Genomic DNA, 24,509 nt, shown 5'->3' on the forward strand with positions numbered 1-24,509 from the left:
TTTATTCTCAGAATGGTGAAGCCTAACTGTAAGTTATACTCTTCAGTCACAGAAAAAGTACTTAACATTATTCAATACAAAGCTGTCTTAAGATGATTTAACTCAAAACAACCTGAGTTATGGTGCAGTTTAGTAGCCACATGTCCCTAAGGATATTAATCAGCCTCTCTCAGCCTTTATTTCTTCAACTATAGAAAGAAGATAACAAGAGTAATCTAAGAAGGTTGTGATGATTTACTCAGAAATGTTACTTTTAAAAACAGTAATAGTAATAAAGTATAGGTTACATTTCAGTTGATTGCCTATCATGGTAGCATATTGTGAACATAATTATAACTTCAGCAAAACTGACTCCTTACAATTGGTTGAGCACATATGACTAAGTTACTGTGAAATCCAGTAATCTCCCTGTTGCTTAAAGTAGTCCTTTGTCAGTGTTGCAATCAATGAAATACAATTTCATAATACTGCACTAGAGGAATGGACTTCAGTAAGAATTATTTAAAGACAACCACTGAAGTCTATAGCCATTACTTTTTTTCCCCCCAAGGTCTCAGCCAGAAAACTGAAACCCACTCCACCACGGCCACGGAGCCTCCATGAAAGAATATTAGAAGAAATCAAAGCAGAAAGAAAGCTGCGGCCCGTCTCACCAGAGGAGATTAGACGCAGCAGATTAGGTGAGTCAGCTGCTTACTGCACTGCTGGTCTAGACTCAGCCACTTGAACCAGTGTCTCTGTACAACCAGCCCGGCGAAAAGTAGTGGCATAATGGTGCAAAGTAAAAACAGTGTTTGTTCCTCTCTCTCTCTCTGTCTCTGTCTCTGTCTCTCTCTCTCTCTCTCTCACACACACACACACACACACACACACACACTCGAAGTTTATACTTAAAATTCACAGAATAGGAAATTCTTTCCCCATATGATACTGAACTACATGAGAGCATCATGGTTTAGTGGGAATTGCTCTGCCATTCTCTAGACTGTGGTTTTAGGAGAGTCCCTTTACCTTTCTGAGTGTTGATTTCTTCATTGGCAGAAGGGGGATAAAAATTCCTCTGCACTGGGGCGCCTGGGTGGCTCAGATGGTTAAGCGTCTGCCTTCGGCTCAGGTCATGATCCCAGGGTCCTGGGATCGAGCCCCACATCGGGCTCCCTGCTAGGCGGGGAGCCTGCTTCTCCCTCTGCCTCTGCCTCTCTCTCTCTCTCTCTGACTTTCATGAATAAATAAATAAAACATTTAAAAAAAGAATTCCTCTGCACTTTAATTATGGCTTTTATGTAAGAATTAAATAGGATTGTGATCAAAATACTTCATAAGTTGTAATACATATACATAGCTATTATGTTTTAGAAATATGATAAATAGTTTTACTTCACGTTTCTATTGTCTTAATATTGGGTTTAAAGATATACAGTATTATGTGATGAAAGCAGTGATTGTTATCTGATATCACTTAACTTATTCCCAAGCTTCCTTTATATTTATTTAATGTTTTTTAATGTGTACTATAAATACACATTGATTTTGATTTATAGCAAGACCATATTATAAAATGTTTGTAAACATTTTTGTTTATACAGCTCTCCACCTATTTGTAAGATTAAAGATGCCCAAAGGATTCAGAGAAATTTCCTTTAGGAAAATAGATGATAGTGGCATCTGAACAGGAAAGGAACCACACACTCCTAGTTTTCTCCTCTGATATCTTTTCCTGCCTCTTTTAGACTCTGCTTGGTCCTTCAGATTTCTATCCTGGGCTCACCTCTCTGAGCAACTGTACCCTTTTCCATGGTTTTTGTTCTGGCTACTAAAGCTCCCAATCTCTCTGAGCTCACACCCATTCATCCAGCTGTCTGCTAGCTAGGACCTACAGCAGGACAGGAGAACCCATCTGTTTTCTCCCAAACCATCTTCTCCTGTTTCCCCATCTCAACGTGCTCAACGCAGAACCTCTGTGTCGTCTCTGACTTCTACCTAACAGCCAAGCCCTGTTGATGTTTCTTATTCTAGATCTTCTTAGTTTCCCCCCAAAACTATCCTAACCCAGCCTGTCATCTTCTCTTGTCTAGTTTATCACATCAGCTTTGACTGCTGTCCCTGCGTCCAGCCTGGAATTCTTCAGCCATGTCATTTTGGTATCCTTTTGTTAGACTCTCAGCCCTTCTTTTACCTTGTGACCTTCTTGCCAGCAGGGCCCACATCCTTCTTGTTCATTGTTGTAGAAGTGCTCCCATAGGTGCTGCAGTAATTGAATGTACCTTCCAGTTACAAAGCTACTGAGTGAATAAAGGTTGTATCAGTTTATCCCTGTCTAATTTTTATGGCAGCAGGTGTTGTCTCTTAAAAATAATGTTTAAAGCATGCTAAGTGACAAATCCATATAAGCATTTGTATAATAATGAACTAAAACATGGAAGCCATGTGCACCAAGAGTTAGTATCCTGAGAGTCCTTGAATGGGGCTGACGAGAGTCTGTGAATCCCCTGAAATATAAAAAATGCGTGCTTATTTCACAAAGTGTATGTATGTGAATTTTTCTGGAGAGAGGTCCATAGCTTTCCTCGGTTTCCTAAAGAGTACACAGCCTCAAAGAGTAAGAACCACTGTGGAAAAATAAGGAAGTGGTATTATGGGATGCTAGCTTAAGACTGGATTTTTTAAATTGGTATACCTTGAAAAGAAACAATGGGGGTAAAAGAAAAGATTTCAACAAATCTATGAGGCAAAACAAATATATTACCATGAGAAAAGTAAGCTTTCATGATTTACAGGAGTACAGAGTAATTAGGCTGAGGGATTGTCAGCTTCAGTGGAAGTACCAATAGAATAGAGAAAGGAGCAAGATAGGCATAATGTTCTTGTACAATGTGGATGATATTTGACATATAGTTCCTTCACTTTTCTAATGGTTTTTGAACCTTGACTTTCTATTAAAAACCATGTCATCTCCTGGGGTGCAGAGATAGCAGGAAGGGAAGACTGAACGGGGGGACATCAGAGGGGGAGACGAACCATGAGAGACTATGGCAAACTGAGGGTTCTAGAGGGGAGGGGGGTGAGGGGATGGGTTAGCCTGGTGATGGGTATTAAAGAGGACACGTTCTGCATGGAGCACTGGGTGTTATACACAAACAATGAATCATGGAACACTACATCAAAAACTAATGATGTAATGTATGGTGATTAACAAAATAATAATAATGTAAAAAAATAATAATAATGCCTGCCTGCAGATGCTTACAGAAGAATGACTCCAGAGTGTTGTGTTCATGCTGCAAGACCCATTACCAGCAGCCAATCAGAAGGCATTAGTGAGGCCATCTGAGGGAGACACTAGCAGTCCTTCTAAGTGTCAAGGGGACACCCTCATTGCTTGAAAGGGTCATTGTAAGCCTTTGTCACATACATATTCTTCTATTTCATTTTAAACAAATTAGATGCTAAATATCAGGAAACCTACTTTAGAATAATTAAATATCAGGGGTGCCTGGGTGGCTCAGTCTGTTAAGTGACCGACTCTTGGTCCTGATCTCATGGCTCCTAGGATGGAGCCCCATGTCAGGCTCCGAGCTCAGCACAGGAGTCTACTTGGATATTCTCCCCCTCTGCCCCTTCCCCCACTCGCACGCTGGCACTCTCTGTCTCTCTCTTATGCTCAAGTAAATAAATAAATCTTTAAAAAAACAATTAAAAATCAATTTTATGTTGCGAGCATATCTTACTATTTTATTTTTTATTTTAACCTTATGAATGGTGTTTCACAACCATTAGGATTGACCTGTTACAGAAAGTGATTGTTCATTCTGTGAGAATCTTCTACAATTCTGCTTTCAAACTGATCTTGAATCTTATTGGAAAGTAAGGGATTTGGGTTCATTTCTGAATGAATCGTTGGTTCTTACCATACAATTTTGCTTTGGGGAGTTTGATTAGGATGAGATTGGCAGAATGAACTTGAGGAGATGTTTTCCTAAATATTTTTATAACCTTTTCCCTCCATGTAATTGTAAGCAGAATCTCATATAGAAAAAATGTGTAAATGTTTAAAGAAGAAATGTTACCCATAATTTCAACATCCAGAAGCATCCACTGTGAATCTACTTGTGCAGTATGAAATGGAGACGAGAACTGTATGCACAGTATTCTGTTCTCTTCACTTAACATTGTATGTGATGTGAACATCTTCCCATGTCATTGAATAGGCCCTTGTATCCTGACATATGGCTAAATTTATTTCCCTATTGTTTTTTTTTTTTAAAGATTTTATTTATTTATTTGACAGAGAGAAAGACAGCAAGAGAGGGAACACAAGCAGGGGGAGTGGGAGAGGGAGAAGCAGACTCCCCGCCCAACAGGGAGCCCGATGCGGGGCTCGATCCCAGGACCCTGGGATCATGACCTGAGCCGAAGGCAGACGCTTAACGACTGAGCCACCCGGGCGCCCCTCCCTATTGTTTGACAGACTCTCCATTTTTTTTTTTCTGTCAAGTCTGAAAATACTATTCTTGTGCATCAGTCTTTGTTTATGTCCAGTCATTTTCTTTTTCCTAACATCTCATACTGACTTGAGACTTTGGGTTTTAAATATAAATTGTACCTTTAAAAAGCATCTTTTCCATAAACTTCTGAATTGCTGTTATGCTTGATTTCTCTCCTCTTTGTGATATACAGAACTTGGAAAAGATACAAACTTCATCTTCCAAGAAATAATAGCATCCCTTTCTTATGCAGTAGTCATTCCTATTTCAAAAGATAGATTCATGTATCAGAGAAGAACAGAATGAAAAGATATTAGAGAAGGGTGGCAAGTGCTTTGAGAATATGTTGTCTTTTATTTGCTATGTATAATTAGGAAAATCTAGAGTTCATAGTATTTGAATTCAGAAATGCAGGCTTTTTTATGATTCACAGATACTTATTTGAAAACCGCACACTAATGCATATATGTATACTATGATCAGATCAATCAGATTATGGACAGCAGAAACTGGATATTTACTTCTACAAGGGTTAAATGTAATATTCCTTCATAGAAGTCTTAAAAATAATTAATTACAAACAATACAATTAATAAATGTTTAGATTTTTCTTTAGAAAAGCATTAAAAAATTTGTAGCACTTTCGTAAAATCAACGTTTTGAGGTAGAACATTTAATTTCTTCAATGAGTTATTAGCTAAATTATGAAATCCTTTTCTGTTTAAAACATAATTTCTGCATCCAGAATATCTTGATTATTGAACTTTAAGTTTCTGCTATGAATTTTTTTTATTAACATATAGTGTATTATTAGTTTCAGAGGTAGAGTTCAGTGATTCATCAATTTATATAATACCCAGTGATCATTACATCACATGCCCTCCTTAATGTTCATCACCCGGTTACCCTATTCCTCTACCCCCCTCCGCTCTAGCAACCCTGTTTGTTTCCTATGATTAAGAGTCTTTTATGGTCTGTCTCCCTCTCTGATTTCATCTTGTTTTATTTTTCCCTCCATTCCCCTATGCTCCTTTGTTTTATTTCTTAAATTCCACGTATGAATGAGATCATATAATTGTCTTCCTCTGATTGACTTATTTCACTCAGCATAATACCCTCTAGTTCCATCCACGTCATTGCAAATGGCAAGATTTCATTTTTTTGTTGGCTAAGTAGTATTCCATTGTATATATGGACCACATCTTTATCCATTCATCTGTCAGTGGACATCTGGGCTCTTTCCATAGTTTGGCTATTGTGGACATTGCTGCTATAAACATTGGGGTACAGGTGCCCCTTCGGATCATTACATTTGTACCTTTGGGGTAAATACCTAGCAGTGCAATTGCTGGGTCATAGGGTAGTTCTGTTTTTTAATTTTTTGAGGAACTTCCATACTGTTTTCCAGAGTGGCTGCACCAGTTTGCATCCCCACCAACAGTGCTAAAGTGTTCCCCTTTCTCCACATCCTTGCCAACATCTGTTGTTTTCTGTGTTGTTAACTTTAGCCATTCTGACTGGTGTGAGGTGGTATCTCACTGTGGTTTTGATTTGTATTTCCCTGATGCCGAGTGATGCTGAGCACTTTTTCATGTGTCTATTGGCCATTTGAATGTCTTCTCCAGAGAAATGTCTGTTCATGTCTTCTGCCCATTTCCTGATTGGATTATTTTTTAAAAATATACTTATTTGAGAGAGAGAGTGCCTGTGCATGAGCAGGGGGGAGGGGCAGAGGAAGAGGGAGAAGCAGACAGGGAGCCCGAGGTGGGACTTGATCCCAGGACACTGAGATCAGGACCCTAGCCGAAGGCAGGCGTTTAACCGACTGAGCCACCCAGGCACCCCTCCTGATTGGATTATTTGTTCTTTGGGTGTTGAGTTTGGTAAGGTCTTTATAGATTTTGGATACTGGCCCTTTATCTGATAAGACATTTGCAAATATCTTCTCCCATTCTGTTGGTTGTCTTTTGGTTTTGTCAACTGTTTCCTTTGCTGTGCAAAAGCTTTTTATCCTGATGAAGTCCCAATAGTTCTTTTTTTTTTTTTTCCCAATAGTTCATTTTTGCTTTTGTCTCCCTTGCCTTTGGAGACGTGTTTTGAAAGAAGTTGCTGTGGCCGATGTAGAAGAGGTTACTGCCTATGTTCTCCTCTAGGATTTTGATGGATTCCTGTCTCACATTTAGGTCTTTCATCCATCTTGAATTTATTTTTGTGTGTGGTGTAAGGAAATGGTCCAGTTTCATTCTTCTGCATGTAGCTGTCCAATTTTCCCAGCACCATTTATTGAAGAGACTGTCTTTTTTCCATTGCATGTTTTTTCCTGCTTTGTCAAAGATTATTTGACCATAGAGTTGAGGGTCCATATCTGGGCTCTCTGTTCTGTTCCATGGATCTATGTGTCTGTTTTTGTGCCAATACCATGCTGTCTTGGTGATCACAGCTTTGTAATAGAGCTTGAAGTCCGGAATTGTGATGCCACTGGCCTTGGTTTTCTTTTTCAACATTCCCTTGGCTATTTGGGCTTTTCTGGCTCCAAACAAATTTTAGGATTATTTGTTCCAGCTCTATGAAAAAAGTTGATAGGGATTGCATTGACTGTATAGATTGCTCTAGGTAGAATAGACATTTTAACAATATTTGTTCTTCTAATCCATGAGCATGGAACGTTTTTCCATTTCTTTGTGTCTTCTTCAATTTCTTGCATAAATTTTCTATAGTTTTTTGAGTACATATCTTTTGCCTCTTTGGCAAGGTTTATTCCTAGGTATCTTATGGGTTTTGGCACAATTGGAAATGGGATCCTTAATTTCTCTTTCTTCTGTCTCATTGTTAGTGTATAGAAATGCAACTTATTACTGTGCATTGATTTTATATCCTGTGACTTTGCTGAATTCAGGTATGAGTTCTAGCAATTTTGGGGTGGAGTCTTTTGGGTTTTCCACATAGAGTATCACGTCATCTGCGAAGAGTGAGAGTTTGACTTCTTCTATGCCAATTCGGATGCCTTTTACAGAAATGCAGGCTTTTTTAAATAGGTGGGTTTTTTTTTTATTCAAGTAGAGTTAACATACGGTGTTATATTAGTTTCAGGTGTACAATATAATGATTCAGCAATTTTCTACACTTCTCAGTGCTCATTAGGATAAATGTCCTCTTAGTCCCCTTCACCTATTTCACCCATCCCCCACCCACCTACTCTCTGGTAACCACCAGGGTTTTTTTTTCTTTGTCTCTTTTTCCTTTGTTTGTTTAGTTTCTTAAATTCTGAATATGAGTAAAATCATATGGTATTTATCTTTCTCTAACCAACACATTTCACTTAGCATCATATCCTTTAGATCCATCCATGTTGTTGCAAATGGCAAGATTTCATTCTTTTTGATGGCTGAATAATATTCCATTGTGTAGATGTGTGTATATACACACACACACCTTCTTTATGTCTTCTTTATCCATTCCACATCTTCTTTATCCATTCATCAATTGATGGGCACTTGAGCTGCTTCCATTTCTTGGCAGTTGTAAATAATGCTGCATAAACATAGAGGTGTGTATATCTTTTTGAATTAGTGTTTTCGTTTTCTTTGGATAAATACCCAGTAGTAGAATTACTGGATAATATGGTAATTCTATTTTTAATTTTTCGAGGAACCTCCATACAGTTGTCCACAGTAGCTGCAACAGTTTACATTGCCACCACCAGTGCACAAGGGTTCCTTTTTCTCCACATCCTTGCCAACACTTGTTGTTTCTTATATTTTTGTTTTTAGCCGTTCTGTGAGGTGTGAGGTGATATCTCATTGTGGGTTTGATTTGCATTTCCCTGATGATGAGTGATGGTGAGCATCTTTTCATGTGTCTGTTGACCATCTGGTTGTCTTCCTTGGAGAAATGTCTATTCATGTCCTCTGCCCATTTTTAATTGTATTATTTGGGGTTTTCGGTGTTGAGTTACATAAGTTTTTTATATATTTTGGATATTAATCCCTTATTGGTTATATCATTTGCAAATATCTGCTCCCATTCAGTAGGTTGCCTTTTAGTTTTGTTGATGGTTTCCTTCACTGTGCAAAAGCTTTTTATTTGGTGTAGTCCCATTAGTTTGTTTTTGCTTTTGTTTCCCTTGCCTGAGGAGACATATCTAGAAAAGTGTTTCTACAAGAAATAGAGGATTTTTTGAATGGTGAGTGGATGGTTATTCTCATCAGTATAAAATTCCTAACTACTTTTCTGTGAGGTAACTAAAACACAGTAAAATGCTTATTTAAAAGTTACATCCTAGGGACGCCTGGGTGGCTCAGTCATTAAGCGTCTGCCTTCGGCTCAGGTCATGATCCCAGGGTCCTGGGATCGAGTCCCACATCAGGCTCCTTGCTCAGTGAGGAGCCTGCTTCTCCCTCTCCCTCTGCTGCTCCCCCTGCTTGTGCTCTCTCTCTCTCTGACAAATAAATAAAAATCTTAAAAAAAAAAAAAAGTTACGTCCTAATTTATTTACTAGAATGAAATACTTAAAATATTATTTCCTAGTCATCAAACAATAAGTATGATTGTCAACAAATAGTTGCTGTATTTGCCCAGTTTAAGATACACATCTCCTTTTTTTGACATAAGTGCTTTTAAAAACATCTACATATGATTCCAACATCTTGACTAGTTGTATTTGGGATCTAACTGAATGCTCTACCTTTACATCATTTTTTTTAATACTGTGTTGAGACTTTGGATTGTAAGTGTAAATTAAATCTTTAAAAACATCTGCCAAAAAACATATTGAGAGATACTTACATTCTATTAAATTTAAGTGTTAGAACTCTACCTGGAAATCTACCTGGAAGACATGAATGGGGGAGACATTCTGCCCATTATGCCTATACTTCCATCCCCACTATAGATCTGAGGTTCTGTCCACTTCTGACCATAAAGGTGCTTGTCCTCCCTCAACCTAGGTCATAGGATAGATGGTACTGGTAAGAGTTTTGGGCTGCAGTGAAAATAGTTAATTCTCACTGTCATGAATACTCAAATTAATCAAATCTTTGTAGTAAGCTTTTTTTTTAAAAAAATAGCTTTATTGAGGCATAATTTATCTACCATAAAATTCACCCATATAAAGTACACAATTCAATGGTTTTAAGCATATGTAATAAAAATTTTAAGACAAATTATTTCAATAGGAAATAAATAACTTTATTCTTAAGCAATCATATTTAGTGAGATTTTACTATGTGTGAAGCACTGTTTGCCATGTGCAAGCACCTTTTTTTGGTCGGGTCATTTAATCTTCATTAACAATCTCATGAGATAAGTACCATTCTTCCCATTTTACAGATTAAGTAACCCCTCACCCACCCTCTTCTAAAGCAATGATGTCAAAATCTAAAACAGAACTTTGCCTTAAGAGAATAGAAGCACAGAGAGGTTAAGTAACTTTCCCAGAATCACACTGCTCGTAAGTGGCAGAGCTGAGATTTAAACTCAGACATTCTGGCTCCTGGGGCCTCTCAACTGCTAGGTTACATTGCCTACAAGAGGCAGTATAGTGATGCATTGTGATGCTAGTTCCTGAGGGAGATTTTTATGAAGTGTTTCACCTTAGGCAGAGATTTTGGTCAGACTTTCATCCTGAAATAAATTACTTAAGAACACATTTATTCTTAAATTTAAAAAATTTTGTACCCTAAAATCATGTTCTATTTAAGCCAAAATCCTATACTATGTTTCTTTAAAATGTTTTGTATCTTTATCATGCTTTCATTCTTAACATGTTCTTTAAAAAGTTATTTTTTTTTCTTTTATTGTTACTCCATTTCAAGTCTTAGTGATATAATTGAAACTAAGACTCATGGTTTTGTTGTATTTCAGATTTTTATTTGCTGCCTTCTGCCTTAAAGTCTGAAATGTACCATTATAGGTCTTCTTGAATCCTCCTCCCTTTTTTGTCCTCCCTGTATATTCCTAACAGCTAAATTATTTTCTTTTTGTTGTTTGTTTTCTTTTTTCAGCAATGTGGCCACTTAGCATGTCTTACAGTTTTGACTTGTCAGGTTAAAAAAAAAAAAAAAAAAAAAGCACTTTCACACCTGACGTGGGTTTTGTGGTTTCTGTGAAACCATTTCATTCATCTGCTTGTCCAAACATGTCAAAGAAGAAAATTGAAAGGCTTCTTCTAAGCTGTGGTCAGTAAGATAAAACATTCTGCTTATTTGAAAACCATATACTTAAAAAAAATTAAAACTACAATAATAAATCTGTTGCCTACGAGGGATTATAGGAGAACCATCATGCCATCCCTGTGGTTATGGAATTTGCCCATCCTTACGGTCACTGTCTCTCACCCACACTCTTCTTCCTCTTCTTTTTTTTTTTTTTTTAAGACTTTATTTATTTATTTGAGAGAGAGAGAGAGAGAGAAATCATAAGCAGGGGGAGGGGCAGAGGGAGAAGCAAGCTCCCCACTGAGCAGGGAGCCTAAGGCAGGGGCTCCATCCCAGGACCCCAGGATCATAACCTGAGCTGAAGGCAGAGGCTTAACCTACTGGGTCACCCAGGAACCCCTCACCCACACTCTTCTAAAGCAATAATGTCAGAATCTAAAACAGAACTTTGCCTTAAGAGAATAGAAAAAAGTTTCAAGAAACAAAGTTTTGATACTTCTTATTCTCTAAGCATTTAGTTATTTAAGTAATTAGACTCAAAGCTGTCAGCTACTTCAGAGGACCACCGCTCCTCAGTTGATAAACAAGAGCTGTCTTTGGTGTCCCAGTGCTCCCTCTGGAGACAGCCTGGTCATGAATGATTCTGAGAGCTGTTTGGGAGTATAAAAATACAGATATGTTCTAATGGCCTTGGTTGTAAAATACAGTTGACCCTGAACAACATGGGTTTGAACTGCTCAGGTCCACTTATAGGAATATTTTTTTTAATTTAAGGGTTCACAGCAAAAGCTACACATTTATTTACAACTGTCCACCCTAGTCTTCATTGGACCAAAAGGAAGGCAACTAACCTGCTGCCCTCCGAGGACCCATGAAGGCCCAGGAGGCCTGCTGAGGTTGTCAGCAGCCCCCAGGGAACCAAGACTGAACAGGGCTGCAGGTTGCCCCCTATTGCTGACAGGCTGGTCAGGGTCTACCCCCAGGGCTCGTGGACAGGATGCTGAGCTGAAGCAAGGAATGTGCCCAGAGAACAGGATGGTGCTGCACAGGGAACCCACACACCCGCCACTCCTGCTCCCTAGTCCTCTGTGCACAGGGCTCAGGGGCTGTGCAGGCTGCTGCCCCTATCAAGCACGGACTCCTCCCCTCCCACTCATGTGTGGCCGCACTTACAGGCAGATGGGGCAGCTGTACAGTATCCCCTGGCCATCGTGGCTGCCTGCCCGCCAGGCAGCTGCCTCTGCCAAGGCCCTGGGCTGCACAATATCACCATCATGCTACCAGGCTCACTGCTGCCTCCAGCTTGGCCTGACCTGTCTATACACCGATTTTTTTTTTTTTTTCAGTAAATGTGCATATAGGACTGTGAATGCATTTTCTCTTCATTATGATTTTCTTAGTATTTTCTTTTCTTTAAAAATTTTTTCTTTTCTCTAGCTTTATTGTTAGAATAGTGTATGTATATATATATATATATACACACACATATGCACACACACACAAATATTTATGATACATATAACATACAAAATATGTGTCAATTGACCGTTTATATTATCAGTAAAGTTTCCAGTCAACAGTAGGCTTAATTAACAGTTAAGTATTTGGAGAGTCAAAAGTTATTTGCAGATTTTTGACTGGGGCGGAAGTCTGTACCCTAACCCCTGCCTGGCCTTGTTCAAGGATCAACTGTATAATTAATGTGTTCTGGGTTTGTAGTACAAGTTTAGATCCCTGCTGTTAAATAGACAGGGATTAGTAGTGAAACAGATAACCATCAATGACTAAATTTGATCTCTAATAATCAGCCCCTTTTTAAATGGAGTTTTTATATATGAGTGAATTTTCAAAGCCAACTTAATCCAAATAAAATATTTTGCAAGTTGGAATTTTTCATTTTGGAAGCTGTTTTTTTGTTTGTTTTTTAAAGATTTTATTTATTTATTTGAGAGAGAGCACACGCAAGCAAGAGCACGGGAGGGGCAGAGGGAGAGGGAGAAGAAGGCTCCCTCGGCAAGCCGGATGTGGGGCTTTATATGGGGCTCGATCCCAGGACCTTGGGATCATGACCTGAGCCAAAGGCAGTCGCTTACTGACTGAGCCACCCAGGCATCCCTGGAAGCTGTTGTTTTGAATGTAAAATGAGGTAAGACGTTGGCACTAATATTTTCTTCCAGAGTTTTCTTTCGTATGCTCTGGAATTGTTGGCATAGCTTATATACAAATTCATATTTAAAGAGCCAAAGAGTTCTTGTATCCTATTCTGCTTATGAATATTTACTGAGCACCTTCCAGTTGCTAAACTAGTTCCCAACTGTTTTTAAATTTCTGTTTATATTTGTAGGTCTCAGGCATCATTGTCATTTGTGCTTTTAAAAAACTCAGATAAATATTTTAGTCTTCACTTACCATTTTTGACTGACCACTGAAGAGCTTTTTCTGTTTTCTTTATTCATTTGAAAATTTTTATTTTATCAACCATTTGCAGAGTAAATGTTGTAAAAAAGAAAAAGAAAAACCTTACAAAAATGGTCTGGAAAATAAACTTAGAAGTGTTTTGATACATATTTGTTACTGATATTCTCCAAAAGTTGGCAGTATATATTATAGAGACTGTGTCTCTTTTTCTGGAGATGTTTCCATCAGTTGGACTATAAGGGAGTGGCTGGCTATCTAAACACATTGACTATTGGCTAACATAAATTAAGCACAGGTGGCTGATCTGGACAGTTTGCATGCCCATACACGTTATATATAAGTGTATTTCATGTTCTTATAGATTATATGGTGGCTTCCAATTTGGGAAGAAAGCTCTTCACCTCCATGATGTAAAAGAGTAGCAAAAAATTGTATTTGCTTTCAACTGCTTATCATTTGCTACTTTAAGTGCACTTGATGATTTCCACATGCTTCATTCTCAATTTCTTGTGCTAGCTACTTTTATGTTTTCATTGTTCCATTTTGACTAATTAATTAAAATTTCCCAAATAATAAATGGAAAAAATTGATCCATTCTTTTAACCTAAATGCAAAGATTGGAATACAGTTCTTCTCTAAGTTGGGAAATTAACACACTGAGGAGTAAATATTTAAATATGTAGTATAGATAATGCCTCTGGACTTAAGTATAGAATAAGACATAATGAAGTATATTCTGCTTAGGTATGTCTTAGAAATATTAATGCTTAGTGGAAAATCTTAACAATCCATTCAACATTAATTAAGGTAAGTGTAATTTGTTTTTGCAATGCAAATAATAAATATGTAATCAGTATTTCAGTCATATTTCCTCCAACCAAATAAGGCAGCAGTTGGGTGAATCTAACATATATAAAGTTATTACATAAAGTATTTAATATCATGGTTATGCATTTTAGATGCTGAACCTGAGGTATGTGACTTCTAAAGCCATATCTAGCATCTTAAATGTTTTTGCTTATTTATAAATATCACCAGTTTTTTCTCAAGAAATTCTGTCTTATATAGAAGTACAAAGTCTTATTCAATTCCTTGGTTTTCTCACTTGATACATTGAAGTAATAATACGGATTTCTTCATTGGAACAGAAAGTTATTAGTAATCAAACTACTTAAAAATTTCTCTCAAAAATATGTTCCACCGGATCTTTTACAAATATATAGTATGAGGTAAAATCACACACAGTATTTAGTCTTATATATGGAGATCATCCTGAAGCCTGTTACATAATTTTTTTTATTAATTCCATTTATCTCAAAGCTTTGAACTCTGTACGAGGTTATTATTTCAGTCAGTGAACTCCATTTCAGTCAATGAGCTCAAATTACAGTTATCAACCTCATAGTAGTGTTCAGACAAGTAGAGAGCTATTAGGTCATTTCTCAAATCTCCTGCATTGGGAATGAAATGAAATCATGGCAGCCACAGTCACTCAACAGTTTTCCCCTAAACTGCAGGTCAGATTTTTGCCAGGCTTTAAGTACCACCAGTATTCTAGAAATTATTTTAATATACCATCAATGACTTTTAAATAAATTTCTTTAGGAAAAACATCCATAAAGCCATGTATCTGATATATGTTTTCTGAAGCATTAAAATAAATATATAACCATTAAAACTTTCAGTGTTCCTCCATGCACTAGTAGTGGTCTCACCCTTAGGGAAGCTTTGACTTGGAGGAATGGAGATGTGAGACCACCGCGGAAAGCTGACAGCTTCTCTTCTCACAATACCTGCCATGTGGGCGCCTCGATTGGGATCTGGGCAGCTAAGAGGAGACAAGGATGTGTGTGTTTTAACTTTATGCTTTCTCTTAAAAGCCTACCTACTACAACAACATGAGCAATTCTGTAGGAAGTGTATAAAATAAGATAAGCTATAGAATAAGATCTTTTACGATATGCTTCAAGACTGTATTTGAACACTCCTTTTTTTCTTGAATAGGAATTAATCAGTTAGCCTAATCATTTCCTCCTTTGCTTTCTGGAAAACTTCTCAATTATTCCATTAAGTGTCTCTACACCCCCTTAGGAAAGATTTATTTAAAGATTTTAACCTTTAAATTTGTGTAAAAACTTGCTGCTTTTGCCCTTTAGCCCCCCTCAGTGCAGCCCCTCCCCCAATTATGTTTTTGTTATAGCTACTTAACATCTGGAAAGGTAATAAGAAAATTAACGCATGTCTTGTCAAGTTTTCTATTAAAAATTTTATGTTAGGGGCGCTAGGTGGCTCATTCGTTAAGCGCCTGCCTTCGGCTCGGGTCATGATCCCAGGGTCCTGGGATCGAGCCCCGCAATTGGCTCTCTGCTCCGCAGGGGGCCTGCTTCTCCCTCTGCCACTCCCCCTGCTTGTGTTCCCTCTCTCGCTGTGGCTCTCTCTCTGTCAAATAAATAAATAAAATCTTTTTAAAAAATAAAAATGTTATGTTAAATAAACGATTGACAGATCTGTCTTTTCTTCCTTTTCTCTCTCCTTCCTTGCTTACTCAAACCCTTTCTTCTCATTCACAAGGGCATGTGCTCTGACCTTCTTGATCTCTAAAATTAGCAAAAATTGTAAATATTAAACTAGATACCTATCATTTATAATAATTTACATGATTCTTTTAATAATGTCAAGGAAGACTATACTAGAACACGCTTATTCACTGAATGTTTCCTGGAAGTCCACCTCTTACACTTCAAGCATATAAAAATTGTATGTTGGGAAGGAAACTGGTATATTTTTACAGTAACTGCAGTTACAGTGCTTTCCCTCCTAAAGGAGCTTTAATCATGTCTTATTTCACTTTCATGCTTAGTGTACACTTTACCTTCAACCGCAGGAGTTTCACAGACTATTCCATGTCCAAAGATCAGTTTCATGTTGTTGGTCTGTGAATTAAATTATGCAGTGACTACTTTTTTTTTCACTTTTATTTTTTTCGCTTTTAAATTCTCTAATTTAGTAGTTATTAAACTTTGTGTTTAACACGTCATTTGAAATACTGAAGAAAATTGGTTCCACTTGCATTGGAAGAGTGAGTACAGGGTACGGGGCAAAAAGGTGGCCTTTAGAATCAATACTGACAAGGAATCAAGTATCAGCTGTGCCATACACTAGCTGTGTACCTGCCTGAGTCACCTGAGCCTTACTTTACTGACAAATGGAGATAAAAATCAGTGTTAATAATTACCAGCATTTATTGTGTGTTGTCGTATTGAGTAAGTATTTTATATGCAGTTGTTAACTTACTCTTCAAAAGGAGCCCATGTCTGTTGTAAGCCCATTTCACAAATGATGAAACAAGAGGTCAGCTGTACTGGACACTATACTCTGTACTCTGTGCTTTATATGTAGTCTGTACATTGCTCTATATGCTCTGTGCCCTGTACCCTGGGTACTATATACTCCGTGCTCTGTACAGCCTACATACCGCATGCTGTGTATACGCTATGCTCCGTACTATATACTCTATATGTTCTATGATCTGTACTCTATACTCAGTGCTCTGTACTCTATACAACACACACTCTATGCTCTGTGGACTCTCTGTACTACTATATATTCTGTACTCTCCTCTGTACTACATACTCTAGACTATATACTGTGGCCTTTAATGTTTTATTGTCACACGCGGCATCCACCCTTATTACTTCTATAGCTGATTCTTGGCTTGGACATAAAAGCCGCGCCATGTTTATTTATATTATGTTTTTAATCCAAAGAACATGTATACCTTTGTCCTGTATAAGATACTATAACTTGTACTGATTGCATTTGCCTGCCATGGTTTGGACAGATTTTTTGCATGGTTTTCATTCTTTTCTAATGGATGCTGTCCTGTGATGCTTCTAAGCCTGTTCATGAGTATGTATTGAATGTCTTCTTTGCCTATATACTTCCATCCTTAGGTATTTCTAATGTTTATTTTTCCATGTATACTTCCATACATAGCTATATGCACTATGAAAAATTAAACTGAATGAATAATATGCATATTCAAAATAAAGTCTTTCATTTTACAAAAATATACTCTGTACTATGTACTACATACTGTATCCTTTATACTCTGTAGTCTGTACTGTGTACTCTGTATACCTGGTGCTCTGTACTCTCTATACTCTGTGCTCTGTATTACATACTCTGTATACTCCATGCTCTGTACTCCTACATTACGTACCCTGTGCTCTCTGGGCTGTACTTTATTCCGTATACTCCATGCTCTGTACTCATACATATGTACTCTGTACTCTGTATACACTATACTCTGCTGCCACATTTCTTTGATCTGTTGTATTGCCTTCCCACCCAGATTTGAGCTGTGAATAATCTACATCAGCTCTATCCGAGGGAATGTATCCCAGATTCTTTGTGTTCATGTTTATATGAATATAGATTATTCACTATTTTGATTTTTAAATTAAACCACTGTCAAATCTTAAAGCCATATGCCAGCTGTGGCTGTGTGTATGCCACCACTTTGGTCCATCTATCACTAGCTCTTTGGAGACGATAAAGTAAAACTAGCCTCTCTGGGTCTCTGCAAGATTAAGAAGTTATAGTCAGTTATCTATAGGATTCCTTCCAGCTCTAAGTTCTACTGTATAAATGTTAATCTGTTACTATTCATTTAAAGGTTTTCTTTAATCTGACAGTTAATATCTAACAAAATGTTTTATATACATAGGCGTTATTATATCAAGCCCCTGTGTTGTATTTGTGTGACATGGAAGTGCCATGTCACCTGGCTTGTGGTTTGTGCTACCAAGTGCAGGTACTTGGGAAAGTGCTTTTGGTCTACTGATTACTTTTCTTAGCTTGAGAAAAGGTAAGCTCTTTTGCCTTTCTTTTACCAGATGTAACTACCCCTGAATCTCCAAAGAACATTGTGGAATCATCGATGGTGAATGGAGGTTTAACATCACAAACGAAAGAGAATGGATTGAGTGCTGCACAGCAGGTGCCTGTACAGCGGAAGAAGCTCCTCAAAGCTCCAACTCTGGCTGAACTGGACAGCTCTGACTCCGAGGTGAGTCCCACGACTGCCCGTTCCACACATCTTGACTCCATGTTCAGAATGCGAGCCTCTCTGACCTAGTTTACTAACCGTGTTGCCTCAGTTGTTGTTTAATCTCTTCCCATCTTTCAGTCAATAAAGTTGGGATTGAAATTAATTTGTTTAGCAGGAAATGAAACAGTGGATTACTTACTGTTTTTTGGGAAAGACCAGTACAGTGGCCAGAGTTTATAGAATAAGTTTTGAAATATTTGTATGGTCTTAGATTATAGTGGTATTAAAATCAGTAAAAAAAAAAAAATGCAAACATATTATCTTCAGAATGCTTCCCTTTGTTTTGGGGAAGGAAAAATAAAAAATATTTTTCCATGGATTCTTCTGTCTCTCTCACACACACACACACACCCCTACCCATAGTGAAGCTTGTTCTTTCTGTAATAGTAATACCAGTAGACAGGTCTGCAAAAGAAAACTCTGCTAGGCTTCTTCAGATTTCATCTTTCCCCTGCTGCCCTTTGGAGGAAGATCTCACGTCCTCCCTGTTTTTCAGAAACAATCAGGGTGCTGGTGCTTCCCAAATCTCTCTCAAGCCCTTTGTCTACAGCATCAGTATTGTGTATCTCCACTGTGTAAAATGAAATTACATCCTTGCCTCCCTCTTCCCTCAGGCCCTGCCAGACAGACAATACGCGCACACAGCCAGCCTCCTGGCTTGTTTGCTGTTGTGGTTGCTGGCTCCATCCGCTCCACATTCATCCAAGTTAGAATTAAGGAATTATTCTTTAATCACCCAGACCGGTTTCTGAGACGATTCTGGCAGCCTCCAGTACCACCCTTGGGGCAAGGCAGCAGTGAAGGAGCAGCAGGGGTTCTGGAAGTGACCTTGTTCCAACCAGGACCTGGTTAGGAGTCACTGGTCAGGATGTAGAACTAGAAAAGGCCTAGTTTAGTCAGTGTCAGAGACTGGTAACTGGATCAGACAATACAAACAAGCAAGTTTCTGGCAGTAGCTTCAGAGATCACAGACCATCATGATCCCCCAGGCAGGCAGAAAGTGTTTGGTCGAGGGAATAGACATGACAGGACAAGCCAGCAGGAGTCTACACCTACATCCTCTCTCTCAGGAGATCTGACCTCCAAGTCCCCTGGCACCTTCTGAGTGTCTTTGTGATTCCTCTGGGCCAGGAACTAGCCTAATGAAGATTAGTTTTCAAGCAGTGAGAAATTGGGTGCATCTGCCTGTGGTGGGCATGCAGGGGCGGAGGATCACCAACAGCTTCTGGGAGCAAATCCCAAAAGGCCTTGCCACCATGCCAGTGCCCTAACCACTTCTCTGTCTCTTACTGACTTGCACTCACCCAGCTGCCCCAGGATGGGCTCTTAGTTGTTCAGAGTGGGAGCAAGTCAGAACAGCAGAGAGGAGTGGTGTGGAATATGTAGACATGCTCAGAATTGGGCTTTAAAAATGTTTCTGGGGGAGGTAGGCTGAGGTATGTGAGGCGGGGGGGTGGGGTGGAGGGGGGGTTTCTGCTGTTTAAATCAAGGTGGCACCCACCTCATACTTATTTGGGACTACTGTGTATGTCTCCTTTTTCTTTTCCTAAGAGAGACTCTTGGCTTTTATTTCCTTTTGACCTTTCATAGGCAGAAGGAGGTCGTTCTAGTTGCTTGCTAGCTTTTCTGGAGATTTGTGTACCCACTACAACGTGTTCAGGTTGAGGCTTTGGTTACATTGCTTGATTTATTCTTCATGGTGTGTACCAAGAGTGGGGAGGTCACTCTTCAGACCTTCTTTGTTTGAACTGTGTGGTTTACACAGCCTTTTTTCATCTCCTGTTCTTTGACCAGATCCTTTGTATTGTAGCTTATGTGAAACCAGTGCTTTTAGCAGTAGGTTTTAGGTGAAGCCATTTATTGTGAATGGCTAAATTAGTTCTTAAAGTCACCTTAACTCAGTAGGGCAGGGAGATAATGCACTCAAAATGCTTAACACATAGGTCACAGGTGAATATTTTAACCTAATTTTCTTTCTTCCACATTTAAAATATTTAGCAATTTTCTATAGATATTACGGAAATACATTGTCTTGTGGTTCATGTATATCCTCAATCACATAGTAGATAATAAATTTTTCGTGAATAAATATTGTACTTCTTCTTGGTATAATCTGAAACAAATTAAGAAGGTCTCGTCTCATTGGTAATAGGAATTTAAATTTTATTTTGCATAATGTAGACATTTTCCTAGATTCATATGACATTTTGTGAAATGTTTATTTTCATCCATTTATTCAACAAATATTAATATTTATTCATCACTTACTAACAGTGGGTTTGTTACTAACAACAATGAATGAGACACATAGCATCTACCTTCATGCAGTTACAATCTATTACTTTTACAAATGTGTTAAATATTTTCCTAATAATATTAACCACCATTCACTGTGTGCCTGGTAATGTGTTAAGCATTTTGAGTGCATTATCTACAAATGTGTTAAATATCTCCCTAATAATGATATTAACCACCATTCACTGTGTGCCTGGTAATGTGTTAAGCATTTTGAGTGCATTATCTCATCTGATCCAATAATACAGTGTAAAGATGGTATTAAATATGAAATGATGGTACTGAGGTGAGAAACTTGCTGTGTCACATCACTCTAATGAGGGACAAAGCCAGGACACAAACCCAGGCTTGTCTAATTTTAGGTATCTTCTAGCTTATCTTCTATTTGCCTTGAACCTTTGACATAATGTGGTGCCTCACATTAAAATAAATCTCTAATAGTAAAATGTTATTAGCATGGGAGCACTAATGTCTTAGTGCTTATTTCTCTGCCCACACCTTTCTCAGGAGGAAACTCTACACAAGTCAACCAGCAGCAGCAGTGTGTCTCCCTCCTTCCTTGAAGATCCCTTAGTAGAGGCTGTGTCCACGAGGAAGAGTGAGTATTCGTGGTACAAAGAGCTAGCATTGGATTCCTTCAAAAACACACTGGACCTAGAATAGGGAATCCCAAAGTGCTTTGTGATCATTTAGGGTGGAAAGAGCTAACCCTGGAATTTTCCCTAGTCAGGAGCATAAATATGGTTATATTCCTAAAGTGACATGGTAAGGTAGGGCTGAACTGATAACTGGGCCTCAGGTTCTTAACTTATAGCAGATCAGTCACCTTTGGGTTTACAGATAATAGTTGTAGGGAATAAGTCAACTGTCTCTGTGTAATTTACCTCCTTGTCTGAATTTAAGCTGGGAGCCCTAAATAATCACACTTGTTATCATTCCCACCCCCACACGTATACACATATCCATACCCACATATGTGTATGGATAGTAAAAACGCCTTTATAACTCTTCATAGGTTCTGAGCACAATCTGAAGTTGAGTGATTTCTAAATGCTTTTTAAAAAAATATTTATTTATATTTATTTATTTGAGAGAGAGTGCAAGTCGGGGGAGGGGCGGAGGGAAGGAATCTCAAGCAGACTCCACACCAAGCGTGGAGCCTGATGTGAGGCTTGATCCCACGACCCCAAGATCACAACCTGAGCTGAAATCAAGAGTTGGATACCCAACCAAATGAGCCACCTAGGCACCACATTTCTACATGTTTTTAATAATCTTTTTTGTGTATAAGATCAGTATAAAAGATTTAAAAATTATACATTCTCTGCATGTCTCAGCAAAAAAAAAAAAAAAGAGAGGATTCTGGGAAGATGGTGGAGTAGGAAGCACCAGGAATCTGTCTCCCACCTAGACAACAGTTGTACTGGCAGAATCTGTCTATGTAAGTCCTTTGGAACTCTGAGTCTGTTGAAGGCTTGCAACTTCCAGGGGAAGAGATGAAACATTGTGGTTAATTTCGCTCTTAGCACAAAAGCAGACACTCGTGGCCCACCCCCCAGCCACAGTGTACTGTTCCTGAAGCAGCTGGCCCATAGCTTACAAGAGCTAGGGTGGGCAAAAAGAACCCTGTCCTCCAGATACTGGGAATCTGTCCTCGATTGCTGCATCTGATTCCAAAGGTGTAGATAAAGAGGCAGTGATTATTGTGCTTTGTTGCAAGCTCCCTGCATGCTAAAGTGACTTTCAGGGCATCTAAAGGGCTAGCCTCCTTACCCACCTCCTTCATTCTTAGCTTTTTCCCTTCTGGGAGCCAGACATTAAAGACTAGGATATTCAGAAACTACATATATGGAGAAAATTATAAAGTGACAATGCATGCCCAGGGAATGGCTCATAAAAGACCTGAGAAGATCTTAAGTTTATATCTCAGGCTGATCCTCAGCACAGAGACAGCCTACAGCAATCAAGAAAACAATAAACAAAAACCATAATGAAAAACAGCAGACCCTGGGAAAGGGGCAGAATCTGAATTACCACATTATTAGATTCAAATGTCCAGTATTCAACAACAACAGCAGCAACAAAACAACAACAAAAAATCACAAGGCATACATACAAAGAAACAGGAAGGTATGGCCCATTCAGAGTAAAGAAATAAATCAACAGAAACTGTCCCAGAAAAAGAGGGGGATATGCCAAACAAAGACTTTTTAAATTAAAAACTGCTTTAAAATGCTCAAAGAACTAAAAGAAGATGTGGAGGAAGTCAAGAATCCAATGTGTGAACAAAATGGAAAGATCAATAAAGAGCTAGAAAACCTAAAATGAAACAGCAAACAAAAAATTCTGGAGCCGAAAATTCCAATAACGTAAATGAAAAATTCACTAGAAGATTCAAAGGCAGATTTGAACAGGCAGAAGAAAGAATCTGCACACTTGGAGATAGGACAATGGAAAGCATCAAGTCTGAAGAACAGAAAGAAAAAAGACTGAAGAAAAGCAAACAGACTGAGAGACCTGTGGGACACCGTCAAGTGTACCAACATATGCATTGTGGGAGTCCCTGAAGGAGAGGAGAGAGGGGGGGGGGTAGAAAGAATAATTGCAGAAATAATGGCCGAGACTCCCCAAATTTGAGGAGGGACATGAATGTAAACATTCAAGCAGCTCAACTAAAATGAAAGAGACCCACACCAAGACATACTGTAATCAAACTTTGAAAAGCAAAAGACAGAGCAACAAAAGAGAAATGAGTCACTACATACAAGAGATCCTCAATAAGATTTTCAATATATTTCTCATCAGAAATTTGGTGGCCAGAAGATGGGCCAATACAGCTTTCCACTCCACTATCTGAAAGTTTGCTTTACACCACTTCACTTTTTATGAAAGACCAACATTAATATCTGTTTTAGCTAACTGAAAGAAATCCAAAGAGGATTTTCACTTTTACAAAATGCTTCAATTGCTTTTTTGGTTTATGCCATTTCAGCTTACAAAAGATTTCACGGGAATGCTCTACTTTCAGATAGTGGGAGAAATCTGTATATTCAAAGTGCTTTAAAAAAAAAAAAAGTCAACCAACAATCTTATATCCAGCAAAACTATTTTTGTTCAAAGTGGGGGAGGAATTAAGACATTCCCAGATAGGGCGCCTGGGTGGCTCAGTTGGTTAAGCGACTGCCTTCGGCTCAGGTCATGATCCTGGAGTCCCAGGATCGAGTCCCGCATCGGGCTCCCTGCTCGGCAGGGAGTCTGCTTCTCCCTCTGACCCTCCTCCCTCTCATGCTCTCTGTCTCTCACTCTCTCTGTCTCAAATAAATAAATAAAATCTTTAAAAAAAAAAAAAAAAGACATTCCCAAATAAACAAAAGCTGAGGGAGTTCATAACCACTAGACTTTCCCAGTAAAAAATGCTCAGAAGTCCTACAGGGGGAAATGAAAGGACACTAGACGATAATTCAAAGCCATAGAAGAAATAAAGATCTCAGTAAAATACATGGGCAATTATAAAAGCTAATAATATTGCAACAATGTTTGTAACTGTACTTTTTGTTTACTACATAATTTGAGAGACTAATGCATTTAAAAGAATTATTAGTCTATATTTTGGGGAAGACAGTGTATAAAAATGTAATTTTGTGACACCAATAGCCAAAAGGGGCGGAGGCAGAGTTTTTGTGTGTTACTGAATTTAAGCTGCTATAAATCCAAATCAGAGTGTTATAATTTTAGGATGTTAAATGTAGTCTCCATGGTAACCAACAAGAAAATAGCTACAGAATATACACAAAACGAAAATGGGAAAGGAATTTAAACATTTCATTATAAAAAAAGTCAATTTAACATGAAAGACAAGAATGAAGGAAAGGAGGGACAAAAGCTCTAAGGCATATTGAAAACAAATAGCACAGTGACAAAAGTCCCTCCTGATCAGTAATTACTTTAAATGTAAATGAATTAAACTCTCTAATCAAAAGCTGGAGATTGGCAGATTGGATAAAAACACATAATCCAACTATATGCTGGCTAGAAGAGACTCCC

The 24,509-nt window shown here is 38.3% G+C and overlaps 1 protein-coding gene across 2 annotated transcripts in view; it reads left to right on the top strand.

The window, feature by feature from the left end:
* The window catches only part of SPIRE1 (spire type actin nucleation factor 1), a 204,719-nt gene that overhangs the window by 158,912 nt on the left and 21,298 nt on the right, over nucleotides 1-24,509 (top strand). For both annotated transcript variants that reach the window (XM_035013854.1, XM_035013855.1), the window contains exons 8-10: nucleotides 551-680; nucleotides 17,956-18,128; nucleotides 20,973-21,063. In XM_035013854.1, coding sequence (XP_034869745.1) covers nucleotides 551-680; nucleotides 17,956-18,128; nucleotides 20,973-21,063 — 394 coding nt within the window. The remainder of the gene's footprint in view (nucleotides 1-550; nucleotides 681-17,955; nucleotides 18,129-20,972; nucleotides 21,064-24,509) is intronic.

The sequence above is a fragment of the Mirounga leonina genome, unplaced genomic scaffold (genome assembly GCF_011800145.1).
Source record: "Mirounga leonina isolate KUSES-001 unplaced genomic scaffold, KU_Mleo_1.0 Mir_167, whole genome shotgun sequence".
Classification (NCBI taxonomy): Eukaryota; Metazoa; Chordata; class Mammalia; order Carnivora; family Phocidae; genus Mirounga; species Mirounga leonina.